Source organism: Mustelus asterias, chromosome 8 (genome assembly GCF_964213995.1).
Source record: "Mustelus asterias chromosome 8, sMusAst1.hap1.1, whole genome shotgun sequence".
Taxonomy (NCBI): Eukaryota; Metazoa; Chordata; class Chondrichthyes; order Carcharhiniformes; family Triakidae; genus Mustelus; species Mustelus asterias.
In genome coordinates this window covers 66,762,928-66,785,216 of record NC_135808.1, presented here as the reverse complement: position 1 = coordinate 66,785,216, position 22,289 = coordinate 66,762,928, and the positions used below count along the sequence as shown (strand labels likewise).

Here is a 22,289-nt window from a genome sequence, read left to right as displayed (position 1 = left end):
GTACTTTATTCCATTAGCAATGAATGCCAAAATTCCATTTACCTTCCTTATTACCTGCTGCACCTTTCTGCGATTCATGCATGAGGACAACCAGATCCCACTGCATCGAAGAATTTTGAAGTTTCTCTCTCTTTGTATAATAAGTTGCCTTTTTATTTCTCCAACCAAAATGGACAGCCTCACACTTTTCCATTTTAAATTCCATCCACCAGATTCTGGCCCACTCACCTAATCTATCCATATCCATTTGTAAATTTCTTATTTCCTCATCACAACTTGCTTTCCCACCTATTTTAATGTTGTCTTCAAATTTGGTTATAGTACGTTCTATCCCTGCATCCAAATCATTAATATTGATCGCAAATAGTTGGTGCCCGAGAACCAAATGCTGTGGCGCACCGTTAGTTACAGCTTTCCAACAAGAAAAAGACCCATTTATCCTCATTCTTCGCTTTCTATTGGTCAGCCAATCTTCTGTCCAAGCTAATGTATAATCCTCAACCTGTGGGATTTTTCCTTGTGTATTAATCCTTTATGTGGTGCCTTCTCAAATGCCTTCTGGAACTCCAGATACACTAGATCGACAGGACCCCATTATCCACTTGCTTGTTACACCTTTGAAGAACTCCAGCAAATTAGTCAAACACAATTTACCTTAAATAACACAATGCTAGCTCTAATGGATTGCATTTTGACTTTCCAAATGTCCAGTTACTACTTGCTTAATAATGGATTCCAACAATTTCCAAATGATGATAGACATTAAACTAATTGGTCTATATTTTCCTACACTCTGCTTTTCTCCCTTTTTGAACAGGGGTTTTACATCAGCCTTTTTCCTATCCATTGGAACCGTTCCAGAATCCAGGAAATTTGGAATATTATAACCAATACTCCCACTATCTCTGATGCCACTTCCTTTAAGAGTCAAGGATGTAGGCCATCAGGCCCTGAGGACTTGTCTGCCTTTAATCCCAATAGCTTGTTCAGTACTTTTTCCCTAGCGATGGTGATTGTTTTCTTTTAAGTTCCTCCTTTTCAACAACCAAGGCAAAATATTGATTTAGTGTCTTTGCCATTTTTGTGTTCCCCATTAACTCAGTTTCATCCTCTAAGGGGCCAACATTGACTTTAGCAACTCTCTTCCTTTTTAAATACTTATAGAATCTTTTGCTATCTGTTTTTAGCACTAGGTTTCTTTCTTAATTTACCATTGCTCTTATTTTTTTAGTAACCCTTTGTTGGTCTTTAAAAGTTTCCCAATCCTCCAGCCTGCCACTGATCTTCGCAGTATGATATGCCTTAGTTTTTGCCTTTGTCATTTTTAATTAGACTGAAATTTAATTGTAAAGTTCCTACACTATTTGCTTATCCAAGATTACTTAGTGACCCTGAGTAAGATCACAACACAGTGCATGAATATAGACAAATATACAAGCTGAAAGTACAATGGTTTTGCTGGAAATTGACAATAAGCACTGTTACTTTTTATACAAATTAGTTGTAGAAAGGTCTCTATGTTTAAAGATAACTTGAATTTGGATATGGCCCAAACTTTGCATAAAATCACGTCCTTTACTAATACCTGTTAACCAGTGTAAAAACAAAATATAAACGTCCTTGCATGTAAATTTTTTAAAAATTGAATGTGTTTCAAAAATCAGTAGCTTTTATCAATCTAGGCATTTATCTCAGTCGCAGTAGGATAACTGTACCATTGCAAAAAAATGCTTGTGTAAAATAACTACTTTATAAGTTTGAACCCGGTTCACTATGACTAGCTATGACTTTTTTCACTGAATCATTGAATTTTGCATGTATGCAGCTATTGTCCACTAAGTTTGAGGTAGCAAAGCCAGGAAATGCTGGAAACATTTAGCAACATCTGTGGAAAGAATGGCTGATTTAATATTACACATTTGGCTTGAACTAAATTTGACGCAAGTGTTCCAGCTGTGTGTGGAAGTGCTGCCATGAATGTCACAAATCCAGTTGATCAGTTAGATGTATATTTTCTGAAGATAATCATTTAAATAAGTCTTTCTTGTAACACTTCATGGAAATGGTGGTCAATCAACATCTTGTACAGTAATGCCAGTCATGTTGAATCAATTGTCTCACCATTGCTCTGCAATAGAACTTTAAATGTTCATTAATCTCTATCTCAATCAATATCATCAGAACAGATTTAGTCATTATATCACTTTGCCATTTGTAGGAGCTTGCTGTGCACAAATTGACTCTTTTCCACATTACCACAGTAACTGTACTTCATTGGCTGTAAAGTGTTTTGGAACAACTTGAGTTTGTGAAATGCATTATACAGTGGTTAGCACTGCTACCTCACAGCACCAGGGACCCAGGTTCAATTTCGGCCTTGGGTCACTATCTATGTGGAGTCTGCATGGGTTTCCCCAGGGTGCTCTGGTTTTCTCCCACAGTCCAAAGATGTGCAGGTTAAGTGGATTGGCCATACTAAATTGCCCTTTAGTGTCAGGGGGACTAGCAGGGTAAATATGTGGGGTTACGGGAATAGGCCTGGGTGGTATTGTGGTCGGTGCAGACTCGATGGGCCAAATGGCCTCCTTCTGCACATTAGGGATTCTATTCTATGATTTTTTTAAAATAAACTTGGTTAGTTGAGCAATATTAATTTTTCTCATGTTTTGTGCAGTCACGAGAATGTTGCAATCCAAAATGAAGTGAAATACATAATTGATCTGCCTAATAATCCTAGATTTAATCACTTTGTGCAAAAAATATTGTTTGATTTATTGAACAAAATCATGCTTCCCACTTTGTTATTGATCAGCATAAGATGATCACTAAATGGTAGATTTTGCTTTCCGAATCAAGTAATTGATGAGTTATTGAAGTTGCTTCAGACAATAAGCTGAAAGTAACATCTGTTTAAGTCAATGTTTACGCAACTCATGAAACAACAGCATTGTGCTGCAAAAATGTACCATGCAGTGTTCCACTGATTCTATTCCAACTAAAATTGTCATACAACAGTGAGCTTGTTTCTCGCTATCACCTACGTTCCCACCAAACACCCACCTGCAGATGAGCATGGTTATCTTTGTTTGAAAGGACAGATCAGGAAGAATTATTGACTAGCCTTTCGTGTTGTTTGTTCCAGATTTAAAGTGTTGAAATTAGATTAGATGTATCTGGTTTCTACCACAACAAATCAAGTTTAATCATTTTAATTACATTTCAGAACCATTCTATATGAAAAAGCAAACTGATGACCTAAATTGAAGCATGTCACAAGCAATATTTCCAGTTTAAAATATTCCCACGTGCTTTTAATTTTTGTGAGTAAAATTATGAGAGCAAGTGAAGCCCACTGATCCCTAATCCCTGTACTGTTAAGTGAAACTGGCCAGAGCAACATTGCTGTGAATCTTTTTGTGGTCCTGTTCCAGACGCGAGTGTGAAATTGTCTGACTCAATATGCAAAATAAATAGCTGTAGCCTGCATGGGGTAAATAAGCTGTTGACAGTACCTCTTGTCGGTGTAATGCTGATTCATTTCTTTACAAAATGTGTGTTTTCCCCAAGGTGCTTCAATAGAACATTATCAAACAAATTGAGTCGCATCCAGAGGTATTAAGACCATTGTTCCCTCTGAATTTCTGCGTGGCTTGTTTATTTCAATGCGTGATACTTTAAAAATTTTTGCATGGCCTTGCACACATTGTTTCTTATTGGGTGCGAATGACCTAAACAGTCATGCAGGTACACAGCTGAGCAGGAACATTGATCGCATAGGTGACCAAAAATTTGTCAAATAAGTTAAACAGAGGAAGTGAAGGGATACATACGATTTACTAATTTTGAAGAAACTGCTAATCCTGATGAATGTCCTACAGGGGAGAGAAATTAGTCTATATATCTTAAGGCATAGTTAATAAGTTCCATTGCAATAATTTATTGTTCAGAGAAATGGTATTTGACTTCAGAATGTGCAACTACTCCTTTGTACAAGTTCTATTAACTTCATTAGCCAGATTGGTCACGCTGTATTTGCTACATTTTAGAATTTTAAGCATTAACATTGCTGGAAGAACTTGTTCCAGGTAGTGATGATGTTGTGGTTATCTTGTTAAAAGCTGCCATATTTCAGAAAATTATGATCACTATTGTTTCAATAATCTGTTCAACATAATGCTCTTGCATAAGTACAGAATATATCCAATTTTAGTTGCCTTTTCAATATAAAACTGGTTTTCAGTTGCTATTACATAATTTATTTTCAAATGTAGCATTACATATTTCTGGGTTTTTGTGCTATCTTTCCCCTTGTGCTTAGTGTAACAGGTCACTTGCAAAGGTAGATCCTGTTTCTGTCATGAACTCAGATGTGCCTTTTCTTCCCAATACCCTGGTAGTTGACAGCTAAGTTACTGGATCTATCACACAATGGCACTTTCCGAATACAATAAAACATCAAGTGATATGGGGATAGAGCAGGACAGTGGAGTTGTAGAAGATCAACTAAAATCTTGTTAAATGGAGGAGAACTTAAGGCACCATAAGGCCCACTACTCCTCCTTTATGTTGTCAAACAAAGCTAGACAAAGAGCAGTTTTCATTATGTATTTTCAATTAAAACATTTTTGTCAATCACCTTGATCAAAAGCAATAAAGATTGTTCTCCTGTGCTAACTTCCAATTTCCAATAATGTACAAGTCTGACTCAATCACATTGAAATTTAAAATTCTTAAAGGACTTGACGTGATAGATGCTGGGAGGTACATGCTGGGAGGATGTTGACCCTGGCTGGGGAGTCTAGAGTTAGGGTTTCAGATTAAGGAGTCAAGACATTCAAGACTGAGTTGAAGAGAAATTTTGTCATTCAGAGTTGTGAACGAGACCTGTGGAAGCTCAGTTGTTGAGCATATTCAATCGGAGATCAATCAAAGTTAAAGTTTATTTATTAGTCACAAGTAGGCTTACATTAACACTGCAATGTGAAAATCCCATAGTTGCTGCACTCCGGCGCCTGTTCAGGTACACTGAGAGAATTTAGCATGGCCAATCCACCTAACCTCCACATTTTTGAACTGTGGGAGGAAACCAGGGCACCGGGAGGAAACCCACGCAGACGTGGGGAGAATGTGCAAACTACACACACACACACACACACACACACACACACACACACACACACACACACGGTGACCCAGGTGGGGAATTGAACCCGGGTCACTGATGCTGTGAGGCAGCACTGCTAATCACTGTGCCACCATGCCGCTCCAAAGAATTTCGAGCCAGCCAGGAGTCGAACCCAGAATCTTCTGATCCGTAGTCAGACGCGTTATCCATTGCGTCATTAGCCCGGCGCATGGATGTGTGGATACAAAGGGAAAATGGAAATAGTGTAAGATATAGCTGATGTAGGAGATCAACCATGATTTTATTGAATGGTAGACCAGGCTCAACAGGCCAAATTGTCTCTTAATTTATTATAATCTTATGCATGGCTGGTCTCTAGCTTTGCCACAGAATCTTCTGAGTAGGTTGTGTCCCTGACAGCTTTAGATTGCTTGGTTGAGCTGAGGAATTTGGGGACCCTAGCTGCAAAGCTCTCCATCAAAGGACAACAAAGAATAATAACCACAAACCTGACTAGGCTGAAGGCTGTCAGTCAAATCTATTCTATCAAAAAGATTCTAAAGATGTCAATTATATTCGAGTTTTAAACTGAATAATTTAATTCCATGTTAATCTTTTGTTATATTTCAATCAACTGGTGGTTGTGAGAAATTATCACTTTTCATTCATCACACCTTTTTATAAAGCACCAACAATTTTCAGGGAAAAGTATACAAAAAGAGAAACTTGTCATCAAACCTAATCCCTAAGTTTTCTACTAAACGGGTTAAAATAAAATTGCCTCAATTTACTTTTATTTTGAGAATCGCTAAATAGCTAACAACAAAAAAAGCTTACTGCATAGGCAATCCCTAAATAGAATTGGAAGGGCATAGCTTGCAAGAAGTCACCTCCCTCTGGCGCCATCTCCTATTTAGGATGCATTGCACAGGAAGTCCTTGAGCAGTGCCCAGAAAGGGACAGATGAAATGCCATGTTAGCACCTAAATATTATAATGGTGCAAAGACTTTGAAAGAATACCATAGAAGATTAGAGCAGGGTTGATTTGGTATTCTTCAAATGAGAACTTTTTTTCCCTACAAAGATATTTGTATATTGATAATGTTTTTCCAACATGAGTCAACTATTTGTGGACATCTTCACAATATATCTTTCTAAATCAATTGCTAATAATTTGTTTCATAGGCAGAGGATTCCAGTTTGCCATATAGTATTGCATGTTAAAGTTAACAAAATGCTTCTGAAAAGGCAGGCATTTGTAAAGCAAGTTGGTATGCTGAAATGAGTTATTCATTCATCAAAAAAGTTCTTGGTCAAAGTCCAAGCCAGACATAATGTTGAAATTCTCCTCTGCCTGTTGGGTAAAGTATTTTTCAGTAAACGTTCATTCCCAGTGGATACAGGCTTACAGAGCACAATTGTAAATTCAGTTCATGTTTAGTTTAAAAATGTATTCGATATTTGGTTTCATACTCCATAACTATAGTTCTTTGTCAACTTTTGGAAGCTTCCAAATTTCATTTATCAAGAGGAAATAGTGACATTATATGGAGCCCCTATGGATTCTGTGCTGTACTTCAGGCCGAAATCTTAGAATAAGATCATCTTTGGAACATTTGGCTGTTGTAGATGTTTGTGCTTTATATTTGTCAGAGGCATATTAGATTCAAGGAGTTGATGGATGTCATTAAAACTTGACTGGTGGTAGGGTATATTTCAGAGGGAGAAAGGAACTCTGGGGTAATTCAGCAAGTCTGTCTGGATTTTCAACTGACTCATGGTTAATTTTAAGGCTATATCAGCCAGAATTGGCTGCCAATACTGCTGTTAAAATGGCCTAGAAATACTGGAGCAGCATAGTGTGGTTTGCCCTGTTAGATTTTTCCCCCTTGAAAATTGCTGGAAATGCAATCTGGCATGATGAGGGTAACAGCATTTGGGACCTTGGTAAATGATGGAAGCTCTTGAACCAATGAGATGTAAGGATTGAGAAAGAAATAGGGTGACTTAGAATCATGCTGGGTACAGAAAGAAATTGGATTAATAAAAAGGGACAAGGGTGTGTAAGAAAATATTTACTTGGGTCTTCAGTTTAAATTACTTCCTCTTCTTTGGAGTAGTGCTTTTGCAGGAACTTAAATCTTATTTAAAAACAAAGTGCTTGCACTGATAAAAACATACAAACATATGCATTAAGAGCAGGAGTAAGCCACACAGCTCCTCTACTCATCTCCACCATTCAATAAGATTATGGCTAATCTGATTGTAACTTCAGCTCCACATTCCTGCCTACCACTGATAACCTTTCACCCTCTTGTTAATCAAGGATCTATCTAGCTCTGCCTTAAAAATAGTCAAAGATTTGCTTCCACCGCCATTTAAGGAAGAAAGTTCGAAAGACTGATTACTCTCTGAGAAATGTATCCTCATCTCTAAATGGGTGGCTCCTGCAATTTAGGAACCAAAAATTGAAACACAAAATACTGGAAATACTCCGGTATGGTAGCATGTAGAGAAGGAAACAATGCTGATATTACCAGTCAAAGATTCTTTGTATACTTCAGTCACCAAAACAAAGAGAGATTAATGAGCATTAAAGCTGGCTGGATTGTTCTGTGGAATGTATGGTGCATTCTCCTGTCAGGCAAGTCACCAATGCCTTTTGTGAGGGCACTTCAATTTATATAATTTGACAGGTACAAAAAATAATTGCAGCAGTGGAATGTTGGCCTTTATCTTAAAAGGGCTGATGGATAAAGGGTTGGATGTTCTGTAAAGCTCCACTTGCAGTACTGTGTTCTGTTCTGGCACTGCACCTTATGACCTTGGAGAAGGCCAAGTGCAGAATCACCAGAATTAGAGTAAGCGTGAAAGGTTTCAATGACAAAGGCGGGTTGAATAAAAAAGGTTTGTGATCCCTTAATTGTAGAAGATCAGATGGTGTGATCTAATTCAGGTGTTTATGTATTGCAAAGATTAGCACTTATTTCATCTTGCCTAACTGGATCACCTTGCATTTCCTTTGTGAACAAAGAACAAATAAAATTACAGCAGAGGAACAGACCCTTTGGCCCTCCAAGCCTGCACCGACCATGCTGTCCGACTGAACTAAAACCCCCTACCCTTCCAGGGACTATATCCTACTATTCCCATCCTATTCATGTATTTGTCAAGACGCCCCTTGAAAGTCATTATCGTACCTGCTTCCACTACCTCCCCCGGCAACGAGTTCCAGGCACCCACCATCCTCTGTGTAAAAAAAAAACTTGCCTCGTACATCTCCTTTAAAGCTTGTCTCTCGCACCTTAAACCTATGCTCCCTAGTAATTGACTCTTCCACCCTGGGAAAAAGCTTCTGACTATCCACTCTGTCCATGCCTCTCACAATCGTGCAAACTTCTATCAGGTCACCCCTCAACCTCCTTCGTTCCAGTGAAAACAAACCAAGTTTCTGCAACCTCTCCTCATAGTTAATGCCCTCCATACCAGGCAACATCCTGGTAAATCTTTTCTGTACCCTCTCCAAAACCTCCACACCTTTCTGGTAGTGTGGCGACCAGAATTGAACACTATATTCCAAGTGCGGCCTAACTAAGGTTCTATAAAGCTGCAACATGACTTGCCAATTTTTAAACTCAATGCCCCGGCCGATGAAGGCAAGCATGCCATATGCCTTTTTTACTGCCTTCTCCACCTGCGTTGCCACTTTCAGTGACCTGTGTACCTGTACACCCAGATCCCTCTGCCTATCAATACTCTTAATGGCTTTGCCATTTACTGTACATTTTCTATCTGTATTAGACCTTCCAAAATGCATTACGTCACATTTGGGTTTGAGCTTCTATCTCTTTGCTGATGTGAATGCTTTCCAAATTGAATCAGTGTACTTGATCTCTTTTACAATTAAGACCATAAAATGTAGCAGCATAAGTAGGCCATTTGGCCCATCGAGTCTGCACCACTATTCAATGAGATCATGACTAATCTGATATGATAATCCCCAACTCCCACTTTAATCCCATAACCCTTGATTCCCTTACTGATAAATTTATCTATCTCAACCTTGAACATACTTAATGAACTAGCCCGCTGCAGTAAAGAATTCCACAGATTCACTACTCTCTGAGATAAAATTCCTCCTCATCTCTAAAATGGATGACCCCGTTCTCTGAGATTATGTCCTCTGAACTCTCCTGCAAGAGGAAACAATCTCACAGCATCTACCCTGCCAAGCCCCTTGAAAATCCTATGTCTCAATAAAGTCCCCCCTCATTTTTCTAAATGCCAATGAGTACATGCTGAACTTACACAGAACAACTTCTTTGTGATTCTGTTCATATTGGTACAAACATGGGACACGGCAGACAGAGTACTCTTCGTCGTCCAGTACTTCCCCGGAGCGGAGAAGCTACAACATCTTCTCCGGTGCCTTCAACGTGTCATTGATGAAGACGAACATCTCGCCAAGGCCATCCCCACACCCCCACTTCTTGCCTTCAAACAACCGCACAACCTCAAACAGATCATTGTCCGCAGCAAACTACCCAGCCTTCAGGAGAACAGTGACCACGACACCACACAACCCTGCCACAGCAACCTCTGCAAGACATGCCGGATCATCGACACGGATGCCATCATCTCACGTGAGAACACCATCCACCAGGTACACTTACAACTCGGCCAACGTTGTCTACCTGATAAGCTGCAGAAAAGAATGTCCCGAAGCATGGTACACTGGGGAGACCATGCAGACGCTATGACAACGGATGAATGAACACCGCTCGACAATCTCCAGGCAAGAGTGTTCTCTTCCTGTTGGGGAACACTTCAGCGGTCACGGGCATTCAGCCTCTGATCTTCGGGTAAGTGTTCTCCAAGGCGGCCTTCATGACACACGACAACGCAGAGTTACTGAGCAGAGACTGATAGCCAAGTTCCGCACACATGAGGACAGCCTCAACCGGGATCTTGGGTTCATTGTTACACTATCTGTAACCCCCACGACTTGCCTGGGTTGCAAAATCTCACGAACTGTCCTGGCTGGAGACAATACACAGCTCTTTAACCTGTGCTTAACCCTCTCTCCATTCACATTGCCTGTACCTTTAAGACTTGATTACCTGTAAAGACTTGCATTCCAACCATTATTTTGTAAATTGAGTTTGTGTCTTTATGTGCCCTATTTGTGAACTGAAATCCCACTCACCTAATGAAGGAGCAGCGCTCCGAAAGCTAGTGGCTTTTGCTATCAAATAAACCTGTCGGACTTTAACCTGGTGTTGTGAGACCTCTTACTGTGTTTACCCCAGTCCAACACCGGCATCTCCACAAATTGGTCCTAGCAGAGTCACTGCAACCTTTTCAAAGATTTCTTCCTTAGTGCCATGCAGAGAAGCACAATCTTCTCTGTGCTTCAGAATGCATTCCAATTACCTGTCTGGCATCGTTCGTAAATATGATAACATGGATGTTGCAGTCAGCTGCGATTGAACAGTGCTCGCATTCATTGCACATGCAACTACCCATGAAATAGTGTGGCTGAAAAATATTAGAGGGGATTTTAACTACCCCCACACACTGGGATTAGGGCTAGTTGAAATTGAGTGGTGATTTGCCCCAGCTTCCCATCCTAACCTGCAAACTGCAGCTTTCAATTGCAGGCGTGAAGGATATCTGCCAAAAGATCGTTTTCTGATTAAATCATTTGGACCCAACTACCATTTTAATGTTGACCCTCAGTAAGGATGTGGTTGCATCTTTTCTGACAGACTGAAGCTTGGGAAAATAGGAGAAATGGCCATTTTCCCACTTCGGGTTAAAATTTCCAATCCTTCCACAGCCTTTACTGTACCTAGCCAAATAATGTCCTTATTCTCTGACACTTGATTACTCATAGAGTCATAGAGGTTTACAGCATGGAAACAGGCCCTTCGGCCCAACTTCTCCATGCCGCCTTTTTTTAAAACCCCAAAGCTAATCGCAATTGCCTGCATTTGGCCCATATCCCTCTAGACTCATCTTACCCATGTAACTGTCTAAATGCCTTTTAAAGGACAAAATTGTACCGCCTCTACTACTACTAGCTTGTTCCAGACACTCACCACTCTCTGTGAAAAAATTTCCCCTCTGGACACTTTTGTATCTCTCCCCTCTCACCTTAAACCTATCCTACCTTTGGGAAAATATATTGACTATCTAGCTGATCTATGCGCCTCATTATTTTATAGACCTCTACAAGATCACCCCTCAGCCTTCTCCGCTCCAGAGGAAAATAGTCCCAGTCTATCCTGCCTCTCCTTATAACTCAAACCATCAAGCCCCGGTAGCATCCTAGTAAATCTTTTCTACACTCTTTCTAATTTAATAATATCCTTTCTATAATAGGGTGACCAGAACTGTACTTAGTATTCCAAGCAAGGCCTTACCACTGTCTTGTACAACTTCAACAAGACGTCCCAACTCCTGTATACTGTTTGTTCTTTAATGCTTTCGTTTGTTTCAGTCACTATATTGCTGCATTTGTAATTTTTTCACAAAACTACTTTTGGTTTGCAATACCAAAAGCCTTACTTTTTAAAACAAACTCTGGTTTCCCCTTGCTTTGTTACACCATCAATTTTCTTTTTGTTGATTTGATACTGGTTTCATGATCTGAGTTATTTTTATTAAGTACCTTTTTATCGGCACTTATTTCTGAAGACATTGTTTAAAGTTCATAGTAGGAACCACAGTGTGTATAGAGAAAAGATCAAATGATAACTGAATCTGATCTTTGTTTTTCCTCAGGTCTTCTTCAAATCTCTGAAAACAAAGTAGCTGTATTGCTTTTAGCTGGTGGACAGGGAACACGCCTTAGAGTAGCCTATCCTAAAGGAATGTACAATGTTGGTTTACTATCAAGAAAAACTCTCTTCCAAATTCAAGCCGAACGTATTCTGAAACTTCAGCAGTTGGCTTCAGAGCAATTTGGTCACAAATGCACTATACCATGGTCAGTATGGCTATCAGATTTAGTATTTTTACCCTTTGTATGTGTTCAAATATATAGATGAGACTTCGAATGAAGAGTGTTCCTTTAAGCTACACAATTAAAATTATCTCCAGTGGTTGTAGATTAAATTCAGTTTATCATAATTGACTCAATCACAGCTGTTTTTGCTGCTTACAGTGTTGCTTCAGCTGAATGAAATTGGCTTCCATGCCAGATATAGAAACAACAATTGTATGTCTCCAAGTTTAGGGAGGGGGAAAAAAGAATATGTAGATCCCTTGCAGAACTTTTGGGTAAACTTGGGTAAAAATTGGTCTTAGCCTATTCTTTGTTTGACATGGGATTAATTAAGAATGGTGGTTGGTCATTTTTTTTAATGAACGCACTGCTTTAAGTCAGGGTCCCTTGATAGAATTACTGTAGATCTTATGGGCACCATGGCATCTTAGTGTACGAGTGATTCTGGATGAGAAAATGTATCTTCCATTTTGAGGATTTATTTTATTTATGCTAGATATTTATTGACTTCCATTTTGTTACTAATGCAAGTGAGCACTAGCTCCCAATGTCTGAATGTTTTTATTTTCCCTGTAAGTAGCTTACTCGAAGATCAAATAGAGAACTGCTTCAGTTTATTTCAGCTACTGGTTTTATCATTCACTGTCATATGATCTCCTTGCCTTTGAAAGATACAAAAGGAACATGAGACTAAATTCTAAACTTTGTGACTTGGGGTAGAGCTTGTAGATGATGTTTCCAAATACTGTTTGTCCTTGTTCTGGTTGGTTGAAGTCATGGTTTAGAAGGTGCTATTGAATTTGATTTGATTTATTATTGTCACGTGTTAGTATACAGTGAAAAGTTTTGTTTCTTGCGCACTTGGTGTATTGCTGAGGAGTTAATTGGTTTTATTCTGAATCTAAAAATATGATCTAGACCTTTTCTACAGAGATCTCACTTCTATACAACAGCCTTTTTATAGAATCATTAGTTGTACAGTGTGGAAAAAATCCTTCGGCCCATTGCCTTCTTAATTATCATTTCACCTGCTCTACTGCCTTCAGGGATCTGTGAATAAGTACCCCAAGATCCATCTGTTCCTCTGAACTTCCTAATGTCCTGCCATTCATTAAATACTCCCTTGTTTTGTTATTTCTTCCAGAGTGCATTTCCTTGCACTTATCAGAGTTAAATACCATCTGCCATTGCTCTGTCCATCTGACCAACCCATCTACATCTTCCTGTAACCTACAACCACCTTCACTATTAACCCCTATTGTATTGGATTTAAATCAAGTTTAAAAACAAAGCTGCTTTTTGCAATCTTTAATTCCCTGTGAAAGTACTTTGGAATGCGCCATTTAATTGAACTTGATTAGACATAATTAATGGACGTGACATTCTACATTGTTGATTGAATAGTCAAATATTGCTCTTTAATGCATGTTGTTTTCAGATCAGTTTTATAGTATACTGATTCTCCTGGTATACAATGTAGTATGCTGATGCTCCTCGCATTCCTAAAAGTTTTTTTTAATTGAACCAACAGATTAGAGTTTGATTTTTTTTGCCTTTTCATACATTTCTTAGGTATATCATGACAAGTGGTCGGACAATGGAATCTACAGAAGAATTTTTTGCTAAAAATAGCTACTTCGGCTTACAGGAAGGAAATGTCATCTTTTTCCAACAGGGAATGTTGCCAGCTATGACTTTTAATGGGAAAGCTATCCTTGAAGGAAAAAGCAAAATATCAATGGCACCAGGTTGGTTAAGAACTTTGGAAGTACTGCATGCAAAGAGTTGGTTCAATATTACAACTAGCACTCTGGGTTTAGATCAAGGATGCATGCTTGCCCATAACTGTCCACAATAAATCCAGGTGTTCCCTTTCTAATGTGTTTCATCTTTCACGAGATCATATTTAAATGTTGAGCAATTTTCACAAAGATATAACTAATAACAGCTTTCATTTGCTTTTTAATAGAGAAACAAACATCATTGAACATTATCAGAATTTATGATGGGAATTAAAACTGTCCCAGTAAGTAAATCGGAAGGCAGGGATAAACTATTCAGCCTTTGAGTCTGTTTGCCATTTGGTGTGATCAGGGTTGAGGTATTTATCTGCCTTACTTCAGTCCCTTAATAATCTTGCCTAATGAAAATCTCCATATTAAACAGTGCGATTCACTTAGAGTTCCAGATTTCCATTTTTTTTGTGTGCAAGAAGTACTCTCTCATTTTAAAATAAAACCAAAAATAAATGCTGGTAACACTCGGCAGGTCTGTGGAGAGAAATGTTTCAGGCCTGTGATCTTTCATCAGAACTTAAAAAGTTAGAGCTAGGTTTTGAGTAAGGTAAGGGTGGGAACAAGAGCAAAGGGAAGGTCTGTGATAAGATTTAGATTCCTAATTTGGTTCAGTTTTGCCCTCGTACTCGTTCCAGATTTCCTCACCTGAAAAACTTCTCACCAACTTCTAACTTATTTAATCCCTTTATCGTTTTAAATACCTCAATTTGATCATCCACCTTCTAAACGCAAAGAAATATGAGCCAATTTTTTTGTGAGCTGCTGTCAATTTAACCCTTTACCTGGTGAATCTATGCTGTGTTCTTTTATGGCCAATAAATCTTCCCTTAGACTTATTACCCTAATTGCCACTGTGCTGGACATGAGATTTAACCCTGACTCCACACAGCTGAAGCAGCACTTCTTCAAAAGGCCAATTTCCATTAGCCTCTTTGACTATGTTTTCAACCATCACACAAACTTTAAATGATTTGTGTACAGGGGCACCTAACTGAATCTGCTGCTTCTAATCTCTTACATTACGAAATTATTTCCATTTGTCTGTCTTGGTTGTGAAGAAAATGACCTCACTTCCCCACTCTGAACACCATCTGCATTAGCTTTGTCTACTCATAACTCTTGCAAGACAAGTAATGGAAATATTCTCCTTTTAAAAATGCCAGATCACTTGATTGCATTCTCAAGTTAGTTCAATATAAGAGTTTTACTGGCACTGTGATCCCTTTGTGGCTATGATATTTTGTTATAGTATGAATTTGTTTCCTTGGATTGTTTTGAAGTGTTTGCCATAACCTTTTGAGAAAGAACTATTACTTTGCAATAATATGAGGATGAGAATTTTGTTGAGATTGGTATCATTACCTCTAATGCTTAGCAAACGCTTATTTCTTTTTCATTCTTTTCGATATCATGGGTCTTGCTGGCTAGGCCGGCATGCTTTAGTGCCCATCCCTAATTGCCCTTGAGAAGGTAATGGTGAGCTATCTTAAACCGCTGCAGGCCATGTGATGTAGGTGCACACACACTCCTGTTTGGGAGGGAATTCCAATATTCTGATGCAGCGATACAGTTCCAAGTCAGGATAGTGTATGACTTGGAGGGTACTTGCAGATGATGATGGTCACGTGCATCGGCTCCCCTTGTCCTTTTAGATAGTAGAAGGAGTCTTGGGGACTTGCTGCAGTGCACCTTGTAGATGCTGCCACTATATCACTGTGGGCGGAGTGAATGTTGAAGGTGGTGGAAATGGTACATCTCTTATCGTTATCTGAGCTGAGCTTACAGAAGTGCATGTTCTAGCAAAACCACCAATAGTCACCGGGTGGCACTGTAGCCTTGCTTACCAGCCATTTTGCAACAGCTTTGCTGTTTATGGTGCTGGTTTTTATGCTCTATATTTTGAAATTTAACCAAATTTCACATTCAAAATATACAGAATTTAAAGCTGGCTGTTGTACTACATGATGTGGAGATGCCGGCGTTGGACTGGGGTAAACACAGTAAGAAGTTTAACAACACCAGGTTAAAGTCCAACAGGTTTATTTGGTAGCAAAAGCCACACAAGCTTTCGGAGCTCCAAGCCCCTTCTAGGAACTCCGAAAGCTTGTGTGGCTTTTGCTACCAAATAAACCTGTTGGACTTTAACCTGGTGTTGTTAAACTTCCTACTGTGTTGTACTACAGACATTCCAAGAGTTGTTGATGTTATATGAAGTACTCTGTTTCACAGATGGGAACGGGGGTCTTTATCGAGCACTTCGAAATCAGAAGATTGTGGAGGATATGGAAAAGCGAGGCATTGGTTTTATTCATGTGTACTGTGTGGACAATATTCTTGTTAAAGTTGCAGATCCAACATTCATTGGCTTCTGTGTGAAGCAGCAAGCTGACTGTGGAGCCAAGGTATGTGTATATTTTAAAACTGTGTTCAACTTCTTTTGACACCGTAAACTTGCCGTAAAATCCAGTTTATAACTTTGACAAGATGTCTACCCCCATGGGTAGACCTCAGCACAAAGAGCAGGGGATTTGTCCTATTAATATGGTCAAGATTTACCCCTTAAGGAACACCTGAAAATATTAATCGGATCATTCTTTTATTGCTATTTGTGGGACCTTGCTGTGAGAAAAATTGGCTGGTGTATTTCTTATTTAAAATAGTGACTGCTCTTCATAGGTACTTAATTAGTTGTAGAGCACTTTAAGTTGATCTGGGAATCATGAAATGCGCTATATAAATGCAAGCACTTTTTCCTATCTATCTTAGTTTGGTGGTTTTTCTCTCCAATAAAGTCATTGGGTGGAATTCGCTGTCTGTTCACACCAGCAGGACACACTCATCCCTCTGCAGTGAATGGAGATTTGGCTGAATGCCAAATTCTCTGTCCTCTCGCAGCAGCGGTGGGGTGTGAGTAGAGAATTCCATCTATAGTTACAAACATAAATGCGGATGAATGTTAAAGCTTACAGATCCATGGTTTAAAGGCATGATGCTGAATTTTAACTGTGTAAATAAACCTATGTTAACTGCTGGTTAGGCCTCAGCTGCAATATTGCATTCTATTTTGGGCGTCACTTCATGGAGGAAGTCGAGGCCTTCAGCAGGGGAGCGTAGCCAGAATCGCATCAGGAATGTGGGCGTCAGTTATAGCAGAGAGCTGGAGTTGTGTCCTTGAAACAGAGATGGTTAAGGAAAAAAATGTTTCTGCTGACGTGAGGGCCTGTAATCCAAGGACACAATTTAAGATAATTAATAAAGGAACCCAAGGGGAGGTGAAGAAGATTTTTTTAAAGAACAAATTATTATCTGGGATGAACAGGCTGAAGTTGTGGTGAAAACAGATGTAGTAGCAGCTTTCAAAAGTATGAACAATGTTTAATTTTTGAATTGAAGTTTTATATCTGTGTATTTTTGTGTTAAGGAAGATAGAGGGGTTTCAGTTTCATGCAGATAGTTTATGACAATGAGTGCCTAGAAATCTGGGTGGAACTGTGGCTGAAAAGTCAGTCTTTTGGGCTTATTTGTATGTATATACATTTTAATGAGTTATTACAACACCCTGAAGTTAGAAATAGGTTAAAAAGGGATTCAAAATTAGTAATTTTGGGGGGGAAAACCGGGTAGGAAAAACTGTCAAGTGACAAACAGGAGCTGAGAGGCTGTTCAGTTGGTGTGTGTCAGAGAGGAAAGATGGTGTTTCTCAGTTCTGAAAATAAAAATGACGAGTGGGACAACAGTTAGCTCAATAGTCAATTATGGGACTCAGTAATGTGATCAGTTTAGAGGTGTTGCTACTGAAAGTGAGTTCAAACTCACTTTCATGGTTATTTTTATGCATCTTGAGGAGAGATCAGAGTTGCATGAGAAGCTTCAAGTCTATGCTTAAGAATTCACCCGAAGAAAACTGCTTCCATGTGTCCCAGTCTCAAGCAAGGGGCCTTTGTGTCAAGTGATTAACTCTTCATCGGTTAATGTGTCTGTAAGATATTGCTAGGTTAAGAAATATTGGGAAATTGAATCATCATCTTGTATTAAGTTCTTTTCAACCTTTTTGTCCTGTGTATAGTCATTTATTTCTTGTTTTAATAAATATGTTGTTCTGTGTTAAAAGTGCATCAGCAAAGGTGGCAGGCTAATGGGGCTACTTTATAGTTCTTTCAGAGAACTGGAACAGTACTGATGGGCTTCATGGCTTCCTTTTGTGCTGCATGATTCACGAACCTGTCTTAAATATTAGACACATGAATAAAATTAGTTGCCAAATGGGCTGTGAATGGAAAGGACCTTGAATATGTATTTTTTAAAAATGCACAGCATTGTTCTTGGTCTCATAAGACAGCTTAGCAGCAGCTGGTTGGTATCTGACAACAGCTGTCAGTGTTAAGAGATGCATTCTCTAGTTGGAAAAGATGCAGGCTTGAGAACACTCTTTTGGTTCCCTGAAGAAGAAAAAAATAAAGGTCAGATATTTCTGATGATGAATTCACAAAGGTTCACTCCATGCAAAAGCAGTTTCAGTTGTCCAGTCAAAATGGTTGAACTCCTGTATCAAAAAATGTAATCTCACAGGTAAAACAATTTAGCTCCAAATCAGTAGCTGTGGTGGATTTTCTAGGCAGGGCCCTTCCTATTGCTGGGTGAGATGGCTTCTCTCTGATCTTTAAATCAGGAACCAGTTGTCATATGACAACAGTATCCCTGTTTCCATTGTGCACACAATGGGCTGATGGCTAAGCAATTTTTCTCACAATAGAGAATGTTTGAAATCCCATTAACATTCCGGTTGTGGGTAGCCTCCAGATGTCTTCTATTTATAATTGCATCATCACCCGGCTGGCAAAGTCTAACATCCTGAAGTCTCTGAGGAGCAGTCATCAACACCTGGGGAGGTATTTACATTTTTAAGTAACTTTCCAGAGATGTGTCCAGACATAGGGTGGCAGAGTGTTTAGCACTTCTGCTGCCCCACAGTACCAGGGACCTAGGTTCAATTCCAGCCTTGGTCACTGTCTGTGTTGAGTTTGCACTTTCTCCCTATGTCGGCATGGGTTTCCTCCCATTGTGCAAAGATGTGTGGGTTAGGTTGATTGGCCATGCTAAATTGACCCTAGTGTCAGGGAGATTAGCAGGGTAAATGTGTGGGGTTATAGGAATAGGGCCTGGATGGGATTGTGGTCAGGACATACTCGATAGGCCGAATGGCCTATCCTGTAGGGATTCTATGTCTGTCCAAAGCACACAAATCACCTGACCACTTTCATTCTGTTCTTTCAAAAATTAGTGTCTATCTTTTATAAATATAAAGACATATTATGCAGTTGTTTGAAGTGTTGAGAACCAGAGGACATAAAGTGATGGGCAAAATAACCTTTTTTGGCAGTGAATGGTTACAAACTGAAGTGCACTGCCTGAGAAGGAAGTGGAGGAGAATGCAATTGAGGCTTTCAAAAGGGAATTCAATACACGTTAAGTGGAAAAAATTGCAAGATAATGGGGCAGGGGTGGGACATTAGGTGACTAAGCTGTTCTTGCAGAGAGCCAGCAGGGGCTGTAACCATTCTTTCTACTCTATTCCCTCAAGCAATGAATGCAACTAAAATATATGCAACTGTTTTGATATTTGAATATAATCTTGCACTGTGATTCATGATGTCCATTCATTCGTAAGCTAGGTTGTAGGTTGCTTGATAAATGGTAAATATTTTCTTTGCTTTCTTTTCAGTCTTTCCTTTCTGCACTGTAACTGGTCTGATTTTGACATGTGGTGCATCTTTTAGAAGTCAAAAACTATTAGTTGTGCAGTTCTGGCTCTGCCATTAAGGCTGAATTTAAATGCCTGAGGAAATAGGGAGATAGTGGTATTGTTGCTAGGCTAGTAATCCAGAGATGCAGGATAATGCTCTAGAGACCTGAGTTTGAATCTCACCACAGCAGATGGGGAAATTTGAATTCAATAAAAATCTGGAATTAAAAGTCTTAACGATGACCATGAAATCATTGTCTATTGTTGTAAAAACCCATCTAGTTCACCAATGCCCCTTTAGGGGAGGAAATTTGTCATCCTTACCTGGTCTGGCTTACATGTGACTCCAGATCCACAGTAATGTGGTTGACATTTAACTGCCCCCCTCAGGGATGGGTAATAAATGCTGGCTCAGCCAGCGATGCCCACATCCCATGACCGAATAGAGAATGGGTAGAGTACACCTGCTCATTTTTGACTAGTTCCTCGAATCATTAGCTGGCAAGAATACCCCTTCTGCATCGTGATGGATAATTGGCTGGCTCCTATACTGAGCTGACCAACAGATGATGAATGGTAAGGGAGGAGAAACGAGTCAATCGTTGGAGGAGGGGAGGGGAGGGGAGGGGAGGGGGGGGGGGGTGGACAAACAAGCAGGGCATAGTGAATCTTTTGGGCATCTGCACTTCTGATTCTCCTGGCCCCAGTAAAAAAAAAATAGCTTGGACCATTTTGTGCACCAGCTCCAGCAGTTTCTTTAAAGGCTGCTGGTAGCACTGCTCAGCAGCTGGTCCAAATGCGTGGAGTGTGCCCAGCACCTGCTTTTCCTATTTGTACCTCAAAAAATGGAATTAGTGTTTGGATAAAAGCAAATTACTGCAGATGCTGGAATCTGAAACCAAAAGAGAAAATGCTGGAAAATCTCTGCAGGTCTGGCAGCATCTGTAAGGAGAGAAAAGAGCTGACGTTTCGAGTCCAGATGGCCCTTTGTCAAAGCTAAAAGACAAAAAGTGGGAGATATTTAAGTGGATGAGGGAATGAAAGATGAGTCATAGCCACAAAACAAGGGGAAAGGCTGCTAATTGCAGTCCATAGAGAGAATAAAAGGTGTGAATGGCCAAACCGCAGAGAAGCTCAAATCAGAGGGTAAACTGTGACAGATGAAGATTGGGGGGGGAGGGTGGGGGTGGATGGGTAGGAGAGAGATAAAATTGAGAAGGGGGAAGCAAAGGGGGATAAAATAGGGCGAAAGAGGGGGGGAAATAAAGACAAAGAAATGAAAGATAGAGAATAGTTAAAAATGAAATGAAAACAAAGGGGTTGAGGTAGGGTAGAGCTAATCATCTGAAGTTGTGGAATTCGATGTTGAGACCGGAAGGTTGTAAAGTGCCTAGCCGGAAGATGAGATGCTGTTCCTCCAGTTTGTGTTGAGCTTCACTGGAACATTGTAGCAGGTCAAGGACCGACATGTGGGCATGGGAGCAGGATTGGGTGTTAAAATGGCAAGCAACGGGAAGGTCAGGGTCCTGATTGCGGACAGACCAAAGATGCTCAGCAAAGCAATCCGTGTTGGGATCCTTATTTACGTCACTTATCTTTGGGTTGGAGTGGGGGGGGTGAAAGAGCAGGATGTGGGATGGGTCAGGAGACAGGATAATACATGCAGCACTCCTGTTTTAGGCCCTGCACTGTGTTTTCAGTAGGCGATTCAAGCCTTAGCATCTCGAGGCTTTGAGAAGGAAATCATCTCAAAAAAATGTCACTCACGGAAATGTATTTTTAAAAAGATATACTCAAAACATTTTGACCATTGTACAGATGGCTATTTTAATGCAGGCAAAGTGTATGTTGGGTCCCAGTCGTTTTGTATGCTTTCTCCAAGATTTTCAACGGTTCATTGGTGTTACCAAAATAAATACAAACTTTAAATATTATGTAAATTGAGAGTAATCAGGATGCTTAAAGGGGGAATTTTGTGGTTTCCAACATTGACTAAATTTCTAGAGTTTATTGACCTTGGTTCCTGTAGCTACGAAATATTCTAGCTGCCTATTGCTGAGTGAGTAAAGTAACACTAAATACTCGATTCTTGTGATATTTTGTGTGTTTAAATTCAGGTAGTAGAAAAGACAAATCCAACTGAGGCTGTTGGTGTTGTTTGTAAAGTAAATGGCCTATATCAAGTTGTGGAATACAGTGAGATCACCCTAGCTACAGCACAGAAAAGGAACGCTGACGGACGTCTAACATTCAATGCAGGGAACATATGCAACCACTTCTTTACACTGAAGTTCTTAAAGAACATTGTTAAGTAAGTTATTGCGTTTGGGTTTATTCTACAAGAAATGATTGCTTTCAGAATCCATTATGTAAATGTTTCAATGCTGCTGAATGAGTTGAAGTTTTCTTTTTCTCTGTCAGAGATTATGAACCCAAATTGCGACACCATGTTGCACAGAAGAAAATTCCTTATATTGATGATCATGGGCAACAAATTAAACCAGACAGTCCTAATGGAATCAAATTGGAAAAATTTGTATTTGACATCTTTCAGTTTTCCAAGTAAGTTTTCTTGTGAATACAATTCTCTTTATAAATTTTCCTTTTCTCCTTCC

At 39.5% G+C, this 22,289-nt stretch overlaps 1 protein-coding gene across 2 annotated transcripts in view; it reads left to right on the top strand.

The window, feature by feature from the left end:
* The window catches only part of uap1 (UDP-N-acetylglucosamine pyrophosphorylase 1), a 39,228-nt gene that overhangs the window by 5,012 nt on the left and 11,927 nt on the right, over positions 1-22,289 (top strand). For both annotated transcript variants that reach the window (XM_078218111.1, XM_078218110.1), the window contains exons 2-6: positions 11,913-12,117; positions 13,708-13,883; positions 16,161-16,333; positions 21,792-21,985; positions 22,096-22,236. In XM_078218111.1, coding sequence (XP_078074237.1) covers positions 11,913-12,117; positions 13,708-13,883; positions 16,161-16,333; positions 21,792-21,985; positions 22,096-22,236 — 889 coding nt within the window. The remainder of the gene's footprint in view (positions 1-11,912; positions 12,118-13,707; positions 13,884-16,160; positions 16,334-21,791; positions 21,986-22,095; positions 22,237-22,289) is intronic.